The 18,947-nt window shown below is 39.0% G+C and overlaps 1 protein-coding gene across 6 annotated transcripts in view; it reads right to left on the reverse strand.

The window, feature by feature from the left end:
* Positions 1-18,947, reverse strand: part of CCDC192 (coiled-coil domain containing 192) — a 198,013-nt gene that overhangs the window by 42,224 nt on the left and 136,842 nt on the right. The window contains exons 7-8 of one of the 6 annotated variants that reach the window (XR_014309556.1): positions 5,769-5,912; positions 2,446-2,468 (exon numbers count right to left, since the gene is read on the reverse strand). The exons of 2 other annotated variants lie outside the window; for them this stretch is intronic. Coding sequence is in view for 2 of the 4 variants with exons in the window: in XM_082723101.1 (XP_082579227.1) it covers positions 2,287-2,468 (182 nt within the window). In the remaining 2 variants the exon portion in view is untranslated. Of the gene's footprint in view, positions 1-2,108; positions 2,469-5,768; positions 5,913-17,569; positions 18,361-18,947 lie in introns of those variants that run through there. 3 more of the 6 variants (XR_014309555.1, XM_082723101.1, XM_082723102.1) reach the window with 3 other exon arrangements.

Consider the following 18,947-nt stretch of genomic DNA (forward strand, 5'->3'; position numbering starts at 1 on the left):
CAAGAAAGGGCCTGGGAATTTAAATTCCACTAATTCTCCATGTGGTTCTGAGTGTGTATTAACATTTGGAACCCAAATAAAGGCAGTTTAGAAATTAAAAAAAAATTATATGATCCAATTGCCTGAAAATAATTAGGCCTCCTTTTAAGAATATATTTGTAACCTAGGATTACAAATTTTATAGTATTTTGTCTGTGGTGCCATTACTTTTTACCTAGATATTTCAATCCTTATAGATATTGCTCTGGATTGTATTTTTGTGCTTACTTGATCTCTTCAGAAGTAGCCAACACTCTAATACTCATCAAAGACTTTCTAAAATGGGAAAACAAACAAACAAACAAACAGCTGTGTGGGAGAACTAGGTCCAAGAGCTAATATCAGTCTTTTGATCTCTCTGAGCTTTGGTTTTTATCTCCTGTCAGATATGGTTTGGACTCTAGCAGGAGCTGTGAAGGTAAGGCCAGTGTGTGGAACTGACCTGAGTAAGCCCATCAGCAATGATGGGAGCCGGGCCATTGGAGCACACTCACTGCATTTAAGGGGGCTACAACTGTTCAGTTCTAACAAAAGGCTGGCAGGCGGGACGCCTGGGTGGCTCAGTTGGTTAAGCAGCTGCCTTCGGCTCAGGTCATGATCCCGGCGTCCTGGGATCGAGTCCCACATCGGGCTCCTTGCTCCATGGGGAGCCTGCTTCTCCCTCTGACTCTGCCTTCCACTCTGTCTGCCTGTGCTCGCTCTCACTCTCTCTCTCTGACTAAATAAATTAAAAAAAAAAAAAATCTTAAAAAAAAAAAAAAAGGCTGGCAGGCAAGACTTCAAGACCCAGAATTACCATGGTGTCCTGATTTTCCAGGGAAGCTAGAAGTCCCGCTTATAATGGGAAATCTCCTAATTGTTAAAGGATTGAAACTAATACAAAATATCTATCATATAGCACAGGCCTGTACTTCAAGGAGTAAATAAAGCACTTTGTTTAACAAGATTTAGCCTACAGGCCTCCTTACAATCCTTCCTAGTTATGGAATCCTTTCCATCTCCTACCTTTCTCAGCCATCCAGATCTAAGGTACCATATTGGCAACTCTAGGCACATGAAGATTACCTAAATGGTAACTAGCAGAAACCAGTTAGAGGGTATTTTCCTAAAAACATAATCCTGTCTAATTAAAAAAAAATCACATTAATTTTTAAAAGGGCAAGTCTAAAGAGGGCATTCAACAGAGCAGATGCCTGATTGTAGAAACTTAAATTGTTCCTCCTCATTGATTATGTCATGGCCAATGACTGTGTCTATAAGGTACGTTAGCATTAGATAAGACTGAAAGGTCTCAGCAGTCAGATTGCCTGTGATTCATTAAGTCTGTCATGTCAGTGGTAGGGCCTGTATTTCCACGTTAGGTACACTGACAATGGAGATAGCTAATTAGGACAGATAAACATTTCAGCTGTCTTACTCTTTGATAAATCATTGTCTTCAGAAATCTTCCTTTACCTTCCTATAAATTCATTCAGTCTTTGAAGTTTTGAAGTTTTTTTTCTGTCTTAAAAGGTAGATATATCTAACACAATCTTGTTGAATTAAAAAAAAAAAAGAGGCCATTGTGTACTTAGAAAGCCTAGTTTGGCATCTTGGGGCACCCGAGTAGCTCATTTGATTGAGCATCCCACTCTTGGTTTTGGCTCAGGTCATAATCTCAGGCTCGAGTCAGGCTCACTCAGCATGGAGTGTGCTTGGGATTCCCACTCTCTCCGTCTTCTTCTGCCCCTCCCCTGCTAAAATAAATAAATAAATCTTTAAAAAAAAAAAAAAACAGAGTTTTGGCATCCTCTATGAAGCACTGAAACCCCATCTCCACATACATTTATGTATTGAAGATTCAGTTCAGGAAGTTTCCCTCAGTAGTATTTAGAATGTTTGCACCAAGTTACTAGATTTCTGCTCCTTCTGTTCAAGTGTCCTTTACTCTGTTTAAGAACTGGAAAAATCTGGAAGTTCCATTTGGCATTTTATACAGTAGTGACTCATTAAATATTTCCAGGTTATTAAAAGCCCAAGTATTTATAGAATAGTGTATTACCCTTACCACACTCATTTTTTGGGGGGAGGAAGTGTGACTGGGGATCTCTGAGGATATATTGAGGATACACTTGGATTGAAGAGGGCTTCCTTGTTCTGCCACTAATCCCAGGATTGGGGAGAATAAGACTTAGCATTTGTTGATTCTCTAGGTGCCAGATGCTTTGTGCACTTTATTTCTGACATCATAGACCCTCTCCAGAATAGTTACTCCCAAGTTGTAGCTGAAGAAATTAGAGTCAGAGATAATAAGGGGCTTGTCTGAGTAACTAAGCTGGGTTCAGACCAATTCTGTGTGGATCTAAAGTCCATAGTCTGTGTATTCCTTGGCTGGTCCCTCCCAGCACCTGCAGAGTGGAGAGAGGGTTTTCTAGGCCCATTCTTCTCATCTGCAAAACATGGGAGTTGGACAAGATGATCAGTAAGTTCTGTTTCACTTCTAACATCCTATACTGGCATTTTAGGGCTCCATGCTGCAGAGAATATGACTCATTCTTAGGCGAAACCCCCTTTGGATGTTTTCAGATACCTCTGATCCTGGCTAAGATTTTCAAACAGGATGTTGACAGATATACTTAGTATTAATCTTGTCTCCCATGGCATTTGGATGCCTGCCAATTCTTTGTCACTCTGAACAATGGAGGGCATTATTTTCTCTGTTCTTTTATTTTCACATAAACCTACTCTCTACTGTTTCTTTTCCTAATGCTGGCATGGGTTTATATTTAACCAGACTCTGACTTTTTTTTTTTTAATCTTTATTTGCACATTTGACCAACTCTCATACACATTACTAAAATTTTTTTTTAAATCCATAAAAATCTAAGTTTTTTCAGAACATCATGTGAAACAATACTGTACCTTCGTAAGACTGGACAACAATGATAATGTGATTTAGAGAACCACTGCAAGTTGCCAAGTGAACTGTTAGATTGATAGAGATTAATTCTCTCTGTATCAGTGATGTATCTAAAAAGCTATGTATGCACTTCGAAGTACTTCTCATTATACTAGGAATCTGTATTAAGCTCACATAGATTATTCTAAGGCATTTGGAAATCTAGGCTGCATCTCAACTAAGGTGAGAAACTTAGATACTAAGCCAATTTTGTGTAAGTTAGAAATGACTGCATCTGTACTTTACTGCTAGTTCCATCTAGGACTTGATCTTTCTGATGATTAGATTTACATGGTAACAAAACTAAACAATGACAGCAGCAAAACACAGGCCCTCAATTATCTCAGGATTATCTACCTTTTCTCTTGAGGTAACAAGGTTCTATAATGTTGAGTTTGTTAACTTGGGGGCTTTTAACTCTGCTCCCAATCTGTAATGACACCTTAATTCTGATAAAAAGAACTTAAGCAAGGCACCTGGCTGGCTCCGTCAGTTGAAGCCTCTGCCTTTGGCTCAGGTCATGATCCCAGGGTCCTGGGATCCAGCCTGATGTGAGGCTCTCTGCTCAGCAGGGAGCCTGCTTCCCTTCCTCTTTCTGCCTGCCTCTCTGCCTACTTGTGATCTCTGTCTGTCAAATAAATAAACAAAATCCTTAGGAAAAAAAGAAAAGAAGAAGAACTTAAGTTGGGGCTTAGTGACTCAGTCCGTTAAGTGTCTGACTCTGGTTTCAGCTCAGGTGTCTTAGGGTGGGGCTCAGTGCTAATAGAGGAGTCTGCCTGAGATTCTTTCTCGCTCTCTTTCCCTTTGCCCCACCTCTCCCGCTTTGCATGCCCTGTCTCTCTCTCTAAAATAAATCAATTTTTGGAAAAAAGAACTTAAAAGTCTTCAAATAATAGTTTTTGAAATTCAAAAGTTGGATGCTTAACTGACTGAGCTGCCCAGGCACCTGGCATAACATTTTTTCCCCCCGTTCCTAATAATGATATTCTCCTAAAAACCAACACATGTTGACTATTTTCTTTATGCAAGGCAACAATACTTGGTACAGTGAGAGAATACAAATATGCTAACAATGTAATACAATTCCTTTAAAGGGCTTATGGTGTAGTAGGTAAGAAATAGACACAAATGGTTTATAAGCCAGAAGAGGTAAAAGTCATTAAAAGAACATAAGTGCCTGAGGAAGCCTGAAGAGGTGGCATTTCACCTGGGACTTGAAGATCAGGACAATTTTGAACAGGGTATGAAGAATTAGGGAGAGATACTCCAGGTAAAAGAAAACAAAAATCATCATGACTTTTATCACTGGGTCCTTTCTTTTTCAATTTTCTTCTGTATCCAGCCAACTCCCATGCATCTTTCTCTATATGGTTAACTCACGTTAATCATTTAAGACTCAGGGGAGGCCTCATCCCTCAGGAATCCTCCTTCATCCTCAAGGTTATGAACTCAGTTTGATTGGGATTAAGGTATGTCTTTCTAAGTGTTCCCCATTTCATTCAATTAATCCCCTGAAATTTATTTTCACAAGTTAGAATCCTAGGAATCATCTTTGTTAACTTCATATCCATACTCACATCCAATTCAACACGTGTCTCACTAATTCTATTTCCAGAGTAAAGATCAAGCCAATTTTAGATAAAATATGTGGCACATACATACAATGGACTATTACTCATCCATGAAAAGGAATGTTGTTTTAATGTTTACTCTGGCATGGATTACCTTGAAAACATTATGCTTAGTGAAATTAGCCAGAAACTGAGGTATAAACATTGTATAATCCCTCTTATATGAAGTACCTATAATGGACAAAGTCCTGGAAACAGAAAGTAGAGATTACCAGGGGCTGGAAGGAAGGGCGAGTTATTGTGTAAAAAGAAGAGAATTTTTTTGGAGATAATGAAAAAGGTTTTAATATCTTTAGTTGTGATGGTCACACAACACTGTGAGTGTATTAAATGCTCCTGAGTAATGCACCTACCAAGAGTTAAGATGACAAATGTTTTATGTCTATTATACCACAATCAAAACAATTTTTTAAAAGTTAACTGAAATCCATTCTATTCAATTCTGCTTCTTTGGTCCCAGCCACCACTAACTCTCACCTGGACTACTGAAATACTCAGATTTGATCTAGTCTCTGCCTATCCTTACACACTCATCCTGTTATTTTCCCCCCATTTACTTCTCTCTGGGGATATTAGACTTGTTACTATTATGAAAAAACACAAAACTACATTTCTGAAACAGTTTTAAGACTTGCTATTTCCATCAGAAAGGATGAGTACCCACCATTTGCATCGACATGGTTGGAACTAGAGGAGATTATGCTGAATGAAATAAGTCAAGCAGAGAAAGACAATTATCGTATGGTTTCACTCACACGTGGACCATAAGGAATAGTGCAGGGAACCACAGGAGAAGGGAGGGAAAACTGAATGGGAAGAAATCAGAGAAGGAGACAAACCATGAGAGACTCTGGACTCTGGGAACCAAACTGAGAGTTAGGGAAAGGATGGGGGTGGGGGGATGGGGTGACTGGGTGATGGATATTAAGGAGGGCACATGTGGTGGTGAGCACTGGGTGTTATACATAACTAATGAATCATTCAACATATCAAAAACTAATTTTTGGCTAATTGAACATAATTTTAAAGAGAAAAAAAACTTGCTATTTCCTTTTGGAATATGCTTTTCTTCTGCCTCTCTGCTTCACTGACTCTTTCTTATAATTCATGTTTCAGTTGAAATGTCCTCTCCTTCTTAAAGAGTTTTTTTGCTGACCTACCTCATCAATGTGTTCTTCCCTTCTATTCCAACCTTTACTTTATATCATAGAGCTCCATTTATTTATTGCAGTGATCTCAATCTGTAGCTTTTCTTCTTACCAGTGTATTTCGATTGAGCAATTGGGTAGTGGCGATGCCATTGCCTAGGATGGGAGAAGATAGGAAAAGACCATGTTTGAAGCACAGTTAAGTTGGAAGGTTAGATAAACAAGAGGAAATACAAAGTTCACCTGCAAGTATATGAGTCTAGAGTCAAAAAGTGAAAGATGGACCTGAGATACAAATATAAGAATTATTAGACTATCAGTGATATTTGAGGCCATAAGAATGAACAAAATAATTCAGGGAAAACCTGAAGATTCAGAGGAAGAATGGGTCTTGAACTAGGCCTTAAAGATCTTTAGAGATTCTATAAAGTAGATTTCAATAAATTAGACAAAGAAGTAACTAATAAGGAAGAAGAAAAACCAGGACTCTGTGGTTTGACATAGGCCAGGAATGGAAATCTGTGAAGAAGAAAGGGGTGGTCATTTGTGTTGTACAACACTATAAATTCAAGTAACGGGAGCATAGCAAGGTTTACACTGGCTCTGGCATCATGAAGGTTGTTGGGGACCTTGATTGCACTTTCAATGGAAGATGATCATCTAAATGGGGTGGAGGGACTAAGACTGGTGGATTAAATGGCAAATGGGAAGGGTGTGAGCAGTTGAAGACTGTAGAGTTGCTTATCTTAGAATAAGAGTGGGAAAAGGTACTGAATGATGAGAAACCAGAGCAAGCTTTTGCAGAGATGTGAGATACCAACATGTTCCTATGCAGATAAGAATGATCTGGAAAAGAGGAGTCTGTGATGCAAGTGTGAAGCAGGGTAAATTTTAAGGGACATACATAGGAAGGTGAGAAGCATGGGGACTAGAGCACTAGTGGAGGATAGAACCTTGAACGTGAGGAGGAACACTTTTTCCACTGATAAGAAAAAGCAATCAGGAGAACACATGTGACAATATGAAGCAAGAATTTAGTTTTGGCAGTGGAAAGATGAGAGAGTCCCCTTTTGACAGCCAGTGTATTCATAGTAAATTATAGGTGAGGTCATCAGCTGGGTGTAAGTGTGGGGGAGGGGAGCAAGGTTTGAGAAGAGATAAGAAGGTAGAGAATAGTTGTTTTAGAGAGTGAGAAAGCAGCTTCCTGGAAAAAAATAATCTCAGCCCTTTGGCTGGGCAAAGTTAAATGCTCATCTGAGATCTGTAATCATGCAGAGTAAAACCAATCAGGCAGGTTTTGTTACTTTGTCAGCAGGAGTAGAGACCAGAAATAGAGGGCTTCCATCAAAGGTTTTGTCGGCAAGGGATAGAGAGAGGGAATATGAGTATGTAAAGGGAAATTTTAAGAAATAAATCTAGAAAGATAAGGTGAGTCTACTTTATGGAGGGCTCTGAATGTTGGCTAAAAAAAATGAATTTTATTTCACTGGCAATGGGAAGCTGTTGAAGTATTTCTGACTATGAAAAATGATATTACCCAAAATCTACTTCTGCATGATTTATCTTCCCTTAATGTAAAGTGCTGAAATGACTGAAGAAAAGAAACTAATGAGGCCATTTGTGAAGGACCAGGGATTAGATAATCATGATTTAAATGAAAGTAAGTAACAGCTGACTTGAGCCAGACCACTGAAGGTTAAATTTCTAAGAGATCTTGGTATCTGTGGGAACCAGACCAGCTTGATGGGAGCATCAGGCCACAGGGGAGAGAATCTTAATGTCTGGGCTAGGATTAGGCAGGATATTACCTAAATATCTGTCTGGAATCTGTCTGGATATTATCTAAATAAATGTCTGGAAGCAGATATACATCAAGGGATATATTGGTCAGTCACTAAATGAGTGAGAATGCAAAATGTCACCTAAAGTATTAAAACCAAATAAATCATCATAAAATTGTTGACCAGTGATAAAGCTAGAAGATGTCAAGAAGAGTTCAGAAAGCAGGAGGCCTGATGAGCAGGATCAGGGTGGCTCAAGGTATATAGGCTCTAGCCAACACAAGAATGCTGGTTACAGGTCCGAACAGCTGAGTAGGGCAGGGAGACCAGACAGTTTTAAGAGTAGATATAAAGGATTTTGGAACTAGTGGTCAGTCCAGTTTTACAGGATTGACCAATGTAATGACAAACCCCTGACTTGAACACGGGTGTCAGATTTTAAGCCATCTAAATATATGTACATGACATTGGTCACAGCTGAAATAGTAAAGTAAAAAGTCACAAAATAACACAGCTAGAGATAGGTCAGAAGCAACTTATTATGATACAGTGCAGCACAATCAGCAATCGTTCAAATCACTCCCAGGATTTGATAATCTACTTCAACCTGGGAGCCAGTAGCTGTGCTAACAACTCCGTGGGTATCTGAAAATACAATTTGTTCCCTGGGAAATCTGCCATATGAGCCGGTACTGAATTTTTAATTTAGTAGGCAAACTCATTCCATCACCTAGCAATTCATAAACATATTAAGCAATAGAGCACCAGGACCCATTAAGTTTTGTTCAATATCCATCCATCTAACATTTCATGACCCTGAAGCATCAGGCACTGTGCTAGGCTGTGGATACAAAGAAAAATAAGACACCATCTCTTGTTTCTTTTTAAGAAACCTCAAGTCTATTGGTAATAAAGAATAAGCAAAAAGATACTTGTAATAGATTTTATGACTTTGGTATACTCAAGATCTATTGGTTATATAACTCATGGGAAGGCCAGGGGGTGGGTGGGGAGATGCTAGGGGTGGTGGAAATGGCTGCAAAAGAGATTCTGAAAAAGGATCAAAAGACAAAAGAAGGCAAGGTTGGGAGTTGAGAAGAAAGGTTATGACATCTTAGAAAGAGGAAGTGGCGAATGCAAAGCCTTTAGGTAGCAGGCAGCATGGTACTTTGGGGGAAAATTCCTAGTCATTGAATATGGCTGTCATATTTCAATTAGGCTTGAATTTTGCTCATTTCATGTAGATTTTATTTCTCTCATATAATCTTTTTATTATATTTTCCTCTCCTGCGATTTGAAGTTCAATCAAGATTTTTTTTTACCATTGCTTCACTTTTATAAGCACCAAATAGTGTTTAATATAATGGATGCATGTAATAACTCCAGGAATAATATGAATACAATTTCACCAAAATAGAAATACACATGTGAAACCAGTCATTAAGAATGGAGAAGAGTGTTTATTACTTTAACCCAAAGGAAAGCTGATGTAATTGAGGCAATAAGACTATAGGTCTATCACTTTTCTTTCGGAATGATTTCAAAGGACCAAAGTCTTTTTATATAACATTAATAGGAGTTTTCATCATGTGCTCATGGGGAAGGAAAAAAGAAAACCTCAAACCAGTTTCCATTTCCTTAAGAATTTATTCAGAACTGAATTCTTAGCATCTTGGTACTGCTTTATTGACAAATAAATTAAGGTGCTTTATTTTACTTGCCAATATTCCCTCATGTACATTGTTGTTTGGAACTCACAGCTTCTGCTAAATAAATTACTTCCCTTTGGCTTTAGATCAAAAGCAACTTCAAAAGAAGGACATCTTTTCTCAAATTCAATTACTGACTCTTGGGACTTATATGGAAAAGTTATGATTATGGAAAAGAAAAGATCATCCACTTGCATCTGGAAATGTTTATAGCATTAATATAGATGGATTATATAAGGTCTGGTTCCAATATTTTCTTATGAGTAATTAGTGAAAGATAAGCCCTAAGTCTCGCTTTCAGAGTAGGCAGCTCTGTGTTTCGTTCCATGTCCCCTGACATTCTGCTGGATTTTTGGTGTTAATTACATTCCACTAACTTTCTCTTCTAAGACCCTGGGACTCTTAGCTGCTAAGGTTCACAAGTAAAATCAATTAGATAAATTTGGCATTTCAACTATCTCATGTAATCCTTTTTAAACTCTTAGTGATAACTATATATGGGATTCTGAAGCACAGTCTTGGTTTCAAATAGTTGTGGGTTTTTTTTTTTTTAAGATTTTATTTATTTATCTGAAAGAGAGAGAGAGAGCAAACCCAGGAGCATGAGTGGGAGAAGGCAGGGCAGAGGGAGAGGGACAAGCAGACTCCCTACTCAGCAGGGAACCCAATGCGATGTGATGCAGGGGTGATCCCAGAACCCCAGGATCATGACCTGAGCTGAAGGCAGATTCTTACTGGACTAAGCCATCCAGGCACTCCCTGGTTTCAAATAGTTTTTAGTATGAATATAAATTTATATGTTAGATTTTATGGCAGTCAATATCTTGATTTTTAGTTCTAGTAATATGATTTCTGTAGGTATGTGAGATATTAAAACTTAATTGAAAGTATATATTCAAAGAGTTCTCCTTTTAAAACTCCAGGTAATCTTTGAAAGAGAGCCAACAAAACTGATATATGGATTAACATTATATGTAACTTTAAGATTTTTTATTTATTTATTTGACAGAGAGGCAGGCAGGAAGAGAGAAGAGGAAGCAGGCTCCCCGCTGAGCAGAGAGCCCGATGAGGGGCTCGATGCGGGGCTCGATCCCAGGACCCTGAGATCATGACCTGAGCTGAAGGCAGAGGCTTTAACCCACTGAGTCACCCAGGCATCCCACATTATATGTAACTTTAAATGAAAATGAATTAGCACCTGGTTGTGGCATACTTGGCAAAAAAAAAAAAAAAGCATATTGAAAATTAACTACCTTTTATCGGAAATTTACTTAGCAACCTGGGATAAAACTGTACATTTTGGCACTCATCCAGAGTTGGAAAAACCTGTTTACCCTAAAGTGCCACCAAAGGTGTTTCTCTAGTGAGCTGGGATAAAGCATCTGGAAAGGAATCTTTGTCAAATAGGTTTTGAACTCTTGGGATCAGCTCAGAAGATGAGACTTTTTTATCTTAAGTCAGAATCCTCTTGTATACATAGCTCAGTGTGGTAAAAGTTTTATTACCCATTACCTTATAAATTTAGGAATATTAGAGTGAAGGTAATGTTAGGATTCTATAAAACTAAGAAGGTTTGATCCTATTGACCTGAGTTTTGTAAGTGCTTTTTTTTTTTTTTTTTTTTTTACCTTTGAGGCCTCATAATTTATAATCCTTGCTTTTGGCCATTCATGAAACATACATGTACCTCTCCACCATCTGTCTTGTATCCTTTAATTCTTTAGTTTCAGAAATTTCACCTTTTGGAATTATAATTGATAAGTTCATAAGAACTCAAGATCGGTTTGTGACTAAGGGGTCTTCCCACTTTTGTTTGCCAAGTTTGAGTCAACATTCCTTGGAATGGGAACAGTGCTCTTTCCTTATTCACCAGGGTTAGCCAGTGAAAAAAAATGGGCCCATGGACCATGCTTAGACCATCTTTGTGGAACTGATGTTCTGCCAGTGGGCTTAGGTCTAGAAGACAGCTTGGCATGGCAAGACTTCCAGGTCTTACTGGAAAAGCAGAGCAACATTCTCAGCTGTAATTTCTGGGATTAAGGAAAGCATCTCTAGAAGAGCAAAAATGTTCTCAGATCGTACAGGCACCAATTATTATGCCAGCTTCTTCTGGATCTAACTGCATATTACACAAATCAGGAATAATGATGTTCCTCTTACATTCCCTCTTGATTTATTCTTAGTTACATCTTTTTTGTCCAACATGAAATTGTGGCATTATTTTATAAGATAATCTGGTCCAAGTCAGGGTATCTATTTTTTTCTTTTTTTAAAAAAATTATTTTTTTAATTTCTTTTCAGTGTTCCAGAATTCATTGTTTATGCACCACACCCAGTGCTCCATGCAATACATGCCGTCCATAATACCCACCACCAGGCTTACCCAACCTCTCACCCCCCTCCCCTCCAAAACCCCCATATTGTTTCTCAGAGTCCACAGTCTCTCATGGTTTGTCTCCCCCTCCAATTTCCCCCAACTCCCTTCTCCTCTCCAGCTCCCCATGTCTTCCATGTTATTCCTTATGCTCCACAAATAAGCGAAACCATATGATAATTGACTCTCTCTGCTTGACTTATTTCACTCACCATAATCTCTTTCAGTCCCATCCATGTTGATTCAAAAGTTGGGTATTCATCCTTTCTGATGGAGGCATAACACTCCATAGTATATACGGACCACATCTTCCTTATCCATTTGTCCGTTGAAGGGTATCTTGGTTTTTTCCACAGTTTGGCAACTGTGGCCACTGCTGCTATGAACACTGGGGTACAGATGGCCCTTCTTTTCACTACATGGCAGTGTATCTTTAAAAACAAATATTCTTATAGACCAACACAGTGCACATAGGGGTATGTATCTAATAAGTATACAAGAGTATGTATCTAACACTATCATACTACCAGAAATAAATCCTGTGCTTTCAAACAAAAGACCCCCACTTGTCCAGTGGAATCTTGCTCTGTGTATCCTTTCTCGATTTGATGAGCTCAAGCCCCCCAAAAGTACCCACTCATTCCTCCAGACTTATTCATATGACCAATGTAGCTATTCTCTACTTCAGCCTCCTATCAGGAAACACTGAGTCATTAAATGAAATCATACTGAGGTTTCTGGGGAATGCAGGAGAGAACAGCATTCACTTTTTCTACTTGGGCACCAAGATGTTTGTACCCGGAAAAGCTACACTGACTTGTGTTCCAGCTGGCTGACAACTGTTTGCAACCCCACATTCTCCAGTTCATCTTATGTTGACAAACCTCTGTCCGTTGATGTTTGACAAAGGAGTGTCCCACTGTTTATCTGCAAATTGCCTGCCTTCTCAGCTCTAATCTGGGTTGTTTGACAACATTGCCAAACAGCACATGCTCTTCTGGTGATCACAACAGTCTCCATGGTTAAGTAGGAAACCTTTGAAATTGATCAAGGTCCAATTCCCATGTGCCTGGTTTGACATCAGCTGGTGCTTGCCCTTTTATCCAACTTCTCTGGATCTAGAAGCTGGGATACTTAAAAAAAAAAAAAAAAATTCCTAAGGGATGGACAGAAGGAAGGGACACCATTTCCGGATAATAGTATAATTCCAAAATTAGTCTTACAAACAAAGGAGGGAGGAGACCTTGAGATCATTGAATTCCCACAGCTGGTATAGCTAGCAAAGGTCCAAATTTTGGACCCCTACCAAAAATCTCAGAATGGATCTTCTTACCCTTTGTTAATTATAAAATGAATAGATTTCCAGGCCTTTTGCAAAGGAAGGGCCTAAATATGCAGTTTGAAATTGAAAGTAGATAAGTTTTGTACTTTCCTGACAAGATATGACTGATGCTTCAACTCGTGGATATCTTCTCTAAGTTTATAAGGTAAACTAAAATAGATTAAAAGAGGATAGTGAGAAGTATTTTTTGTCTTCTGTCCAGAAAGCTTTCCCATTTCCCTTTTTCTGATAACATTTCCTTGCCCTTGACCTCTGGCACATGACAAAGGTATGGTCAATAATAATATCCCATGGCCTTGGCCGTAGCGATTGATCCATGGGTTAGAATGTGATACAAATCCGGTTGATCAGATTCCTTCCGTGAAATACTGAATAAATACTGTGAGAAAGAAGTTCTGTTCCCTGGAGTTGGGTGTAAGTTAAAGTTCTTTGGTTGTCCAAGTATTGTAAGCCAATGCTTATTAAAGTTACTTAAAAAAAGAAAGAGAGAGAAAGTTAATCAGAAAGAGGGTAAGATAGCTATTCACAAGGCTTCCCTTGGCTCAAGGGGGAAGGGACATTGTGATGAACCATCGCACTGGACTTCAGAGAATGGAAGAGGAACACAGGAGATCATGCTTCTGCTACGGAAGAAAGAGGTAAGTGGTTCTGAGCAGGCAGAAGCATATCTTCACTCAAGATGAGCACAGCTGGGCCATCCTTCCTGATTTGCACCTGAGGTCGTTCAACTGGAGCCAGTAGCAAAGAGGAGCCAAATGAGCCATCCAAAAGCCCTGTGTCTCTGCCTCCTTCCTTCTTTTCTGCTTACACTTGCATTTCAGTTAAAGTTTCATTTTGGTTTTTGTCACTGGCAACCCATAAAGTCCTCAGCAACACCTAGTTCTCACATGAGTGATTTTTCAGGCCGAGAGGTTTCCAGAATGTCCTTTTAAAAATTAGAATTGCCCTAACTTTGACCATCGTAAATAAGTAACATATCTTCGGATCTTCATGAAATTTCTGCAGGGAGTCCTGGAGCAGTGGCTTATCCTTGAAGGAAACCTGAAATCAGACTTTGGCTGTGGGGTTCTATTTTAGGAAGGTGCTCTATTTCAGAAGGACTTCAGTGGACTAAAGAAGAGACAACTGACAGGAAATCTCTTAGTGAGACCTAGAGATTATAAAGATAAATATAAACTATTTCTATGAGGTAAATACTGAAACTCCTCAGGAACGTCTTATACTTAGCACATGTTGAAGTTACCACTCCTACGTTCTCTCATTGTCCCTGTTGTTAACTACCGACATTTATTGGTCTACAATGTAGAATATCCCACCTTGCGATAGCTTCTATTTTTTGAGGATTAGGTAGAAGTGCTTAAAAGAAATCCCTTTTCTGAAGATGTTGGGATAATGTGTATGTCTGAGGGGGGAAATCTCCACTTTTTGTTTTCCTAAGTTCTTGTAACCTCTGTCCAAGATAGTCACACCCTTGACAGTGGTAGGGAAGTATAGGCTGTCTGTTTACGCTTCCACCAACCATCAGATGAAAGCCCATGCAGCCTCAATAAATGGCTGGTGAGGAGAGCCTGGGTGGCTCAGTGGGTTAAGCCTCTGCCTTCGGCTCAGGTCATGATCTCAGAGTCCTGGGATTGAGCCCCGCATCGGGCTCTCTGCTTGGCAGGAAGCCTGCTTCCTCCTCTCTCTCTCTGCCTGCCTCACTGCCTACTTGTGATTTCTCTTTGTCAAATAAATAAATAAAATCTTTAAAAAGAAACGAAAAGAAAAGAAAAGATAGAAATGGCTGGTGAACAGTATGTTTTGACAAGGTCCCACTATTTGAAACAGTGAGATCCCAGGGCCTTCCTTGATACTTTCTTTGAAAACTCTGGTAAGATAAATATCTGTGTTCCATAGTGAAAGGATGGTTGTATGTAGAACTATTGATCAAGTAATTGGTTCTTCGTCTGAGGAAGAACAGCCTCTCAAAGAGCTAGGCTGATAGAAAATCAAGAGCACAGGATGGCATTGTTGAAAAAACCTAGACCAACATGAACAACTACACAAGATAAACAGGAATATGACCTCTTTCTGAATGCTTGGAACTCTACCAACTCAAGATTTTACTTGGGCCCAAGGCACTCTCATTAAAATACACTTAAAACTGACAGGGTGTTAGTCATTACATCCTAGTGAGGATCGTTTTTCCCCCCGTTGAGATAAAATTCACATAACATAAAATACACCATGTGTACAATTTAAGTGTATAATTCATTCATTTTCCTATATTAACAATACTGTGCAACCACTATCCCTGATTAATTCCAGAATGCTCGCTTCACCCTCAAATCCTAGGGTTTTTTGTTTGTTTGTTTTTTAATACCTCGTTACAATAGGAACTTTGATCCGGGGGAAGTTTGTAGGAGGACAGAGAGTAAGAGGCCTGAGTTCCCTGGGGTGGACATCCTGATAAAAGATACTCTTGAAAATATTGATCACAGTTGGCTCTGGGATGTTGACAAAGAGATAAATCTCTTGATTTTTTTTTTTTTAACAATATAGAACAGCAATAGTCTAATTCTTAAAATTAATAGTGTTTAAAAACCGTCTTGAGCCCCTGAAAATCACTGTCGTGTCGATCAATTGTTGTTCATGCCTCCCTGAAAAGAATGGCTGGCTCTGGCCGGACACGGAGTCCTGGAGAAGCTTGCTCTGGGATGTACCTGCATTGACTCAGAGCATCTTCTTAACAGGAATAAAACCAAGAGATGACTCAGTGCTGATATGGCTGTTATCCGGGCAGTGAGAGTTTGCACATTGGGACTAGATACCTTGCTTGGTATAAGAGCTGTGCATATTAGGAGAAAAGAATTGAAAGAAAAAAGAAATCCAGAAGAATGCATCATAAACTGGCTTGAGATCTATGAACCAGGTCCCTGATGTTTTGGTCAAAGATAAGAGCTTTCATCATAGCAAGTGACCTAAGGCTCATGTACCAGCAACACTTAGTCACGAATGATTTTTGCAAAGTAACTTTGCCCTCTTCAGACAAAAGAAACAAAGATACTTTTTGAAATTTAACCTTAGCTTCCTGCATACTAAGGTTTACTAAAAGGTGACCCTGAAGGGGTACAATAGACATTTCACTGAATTATGCTAGTAAATAAAGCCATAAGCACTTTAGGTGCAGGCTGTGGAAACGTAGGAAGGAATCTGCCTTGGGCTGTGATTATTTGCACAAAGCAAAATCAACAAACAACACTCAGGCTGTAAGTAAGTTTCCTGTTGTGCCAGTTTTATAATAAAGGTGTTTTTCATTTCAGTTGAACTTTCCATTGACTTAAATCATTTATTTCCTTGGAGGTAATTTAAGTACATAGCCAATGAAGAAGTTTACTGTGTTTATATAAAAAAGTTTGGTAGCTCACTGCTTCATCAAATTGAGAATATGCTTAAAGGTATTCCTAATATTCTGGAACACTCCTCTGATTAGAAGAGCTGAGCAGCAACCTAATATATATAGACTGACTTAGAAAATGAATCAAGCAAGGGGGAAAATGCACATTTGGGTAAAAAAATATTCTAATTTATTTGGCAAAGTCTTAATCTGCTTGTTAGAATATAGGCATCAATCTGTAACTATAATAGAGAAGTAGCTTTATGTTAATCCAGGTAACATGTCATTTAGAATAAAAACTTTTTTTCCCTCTTGCAATTTCAATTGTTAAAATAAAGTACGCCTTCAGAGTAGGCAACCATGGTGTCACTTGATAGAGGCTGGAAGGGGATTCCTTTCCCAAAGTGGTTCACTCTCCCTTTTTATGGGGTCTGAAATTGTATCATGGGACATTTATTACTTGGATCACAAAGGTCTTTTGTTCATCAAGAAGAATCTATTTAAAAAATGCAAACACTCATGGATGGGTGACTCATTAAGCATTACATTATATTTTAACTTGACCACTGTTAAGAGTGTTTAGGACATGTGGGTTTTGTCCCTCACTCTTTCTTTCTAGGAATGGTTTATCTCTTCCTTTAAGTAAGTGCTTCTCTCCCAATCCAGCCCTGTGCTTCTGGTGGGAGCTGCCAGTCAGAACATTCTCCTTTTCCACCCTGATTTTCCTCTGCCCTGCCACCCAGTAGCAGGTGCTTGACTCAAGCTTGTCCAACCATAGTTCCCTACCCTTGGCCACAGACTGGTTCATGTCCCTACATGGGAACCCACACAGGGGACAGAATGCTTTATTATACTTTTTCTATCTAGAATTGGTGGGAAAATGCTTTCTTTTTCTCTCTGGAGGAAAGATGAGAACAGCCCATAGTTGCTCATGGCCACGTTTCCAGTCTCTTCTGACATCCCACTTGAGCGAATTAAGTCTCAGTGAAGAGAGAAGCAGCTGTGAGAGACGCAGAGTCTTTTGATGGTATCTGAGACCCTGCATCTATTGTACTATATATGGTTAACGGCATGCCCTTTCTTAGTTTGTTTACACTTATGACAATAAATTACCCTTTCTTCTTAAGCTGTAATGTATGACTGGAACATCTGTCATTTGCAAACAGAGGTCTGAAAACTGAAAACATTTTATAAAAGGACACAAGATAGCTAGGGGAGGGGTGTTGTTCTGGTCTAGGAATGTGTGTGGGAGGTGGGTCAATCCTCATTGTTGTATGGCTAAATGGAGGTCATTGTGTGTTAAAGTAACCAACATCTTTGCAGACTTTACTTTCAAATATGTTGAGAGGTAGAACAAGGTGACCAAAGTCTCTGAGAATGAAAGCTAATAAGACTCTGGGGCCAAAAGTGCTTTGACATTCTCTTGGGCTATTGAATTCAGGTTGAGGGGCATGGGAGCAATGGGAGAGCAATAAAGTGCAAATATTTTATTTAACTCAGTGCACTGAGTCAGTTTTTCCACAAAATAAAAGCAGCAACATATGGTCCAAAAGGAATCACTGTTTTCATCCATAACTGACCTTGGAATACCCGTCTTTATTTAAATTTGTATCTGTTCATTATACATTAGGGTTTTGTATTTTTTTTTTCCTGTACTGGTAGTTGTTTTTTGTGTTTTTGTTGTTTGTTTGTTTTTTTAAATTAGAAATATAGAGAGAAAATTGACAAAGGTAGAATTTCATGTTTCCTATCCTCTCTCAAACCATTAGAGTCCTCGTACCTCTGTTATTTTGATTTTGACCTACTAAACTATCAGAGGGACAAAATTGTTATTAGACAACAAATGGTATTTTTGTCAACAATGAGAATTATATACCTTGCAATAAGATCTTTTTTCACTAAATTCAAAATACAGTTGAGAAGTTGAAAGCTTCTCTCAGGTAAACTGGAGAACTTTCTCCAACGTGATGTACAATCATTATCAGCTTCTTGTGATGCAGCTTGGAATCTGGCTATGATGCCCTAGAATAAAGACCTTTAAGTGGATAATATCCTTGAATGGATTTTATTCTCTAAGTTTTCATGGTGGTAAAAGTAAATTCATAAACTATCATTATGTTCTGTGGAAAGGGAAAAACAAATTGACCTTCAGCATGTGTTTCAAGATGACTGTGTTGCATGCCATTTCAACCCCGGGAAAGTGCTATTCAGAAGAGAAAATTAAAACCAAACTCATTTTAAAGGTTTACCACGTGGCCAGGATGCGGACGTGTCTCCCCTTCTGAAGCCACCACATCGCCTACTTTCTCCTCCTCCATTTATTTCCACGGTCCTCCTCTTTTTCCAGAATTATTTATGAGTAATAAAGGAAGCCAGGGTAAGAATAATAGCATGTTTCTGGCTTTACAAGAGTGCCACACATGAAAGAAAGACATTTATCCAGGGGAACCACTGTTTTCCAAGAGATTCACCAGGCAGAATGTCACAGCTATAGAACAGAGATGAGGATCCCTGTGCGTGGGAAGGGTGCAGGCACACTGGGGAGGGTAAGTGGCTGGCAGGAGGTTCCCTGCCTGGGTGTTGCTCACACTTGTTTAACCTGGGGCAAA

Source organism: Mustela nivalis (genome assembly GCF_964662115.1).
Source record: "Mustela nivalis genome assembly, chromosome: 3".
NCBI lineage: Eukaryota > Metazoa > Chordata > Mammalia > Carnivora > Mustelidae > Mustela > Mustela nivalis.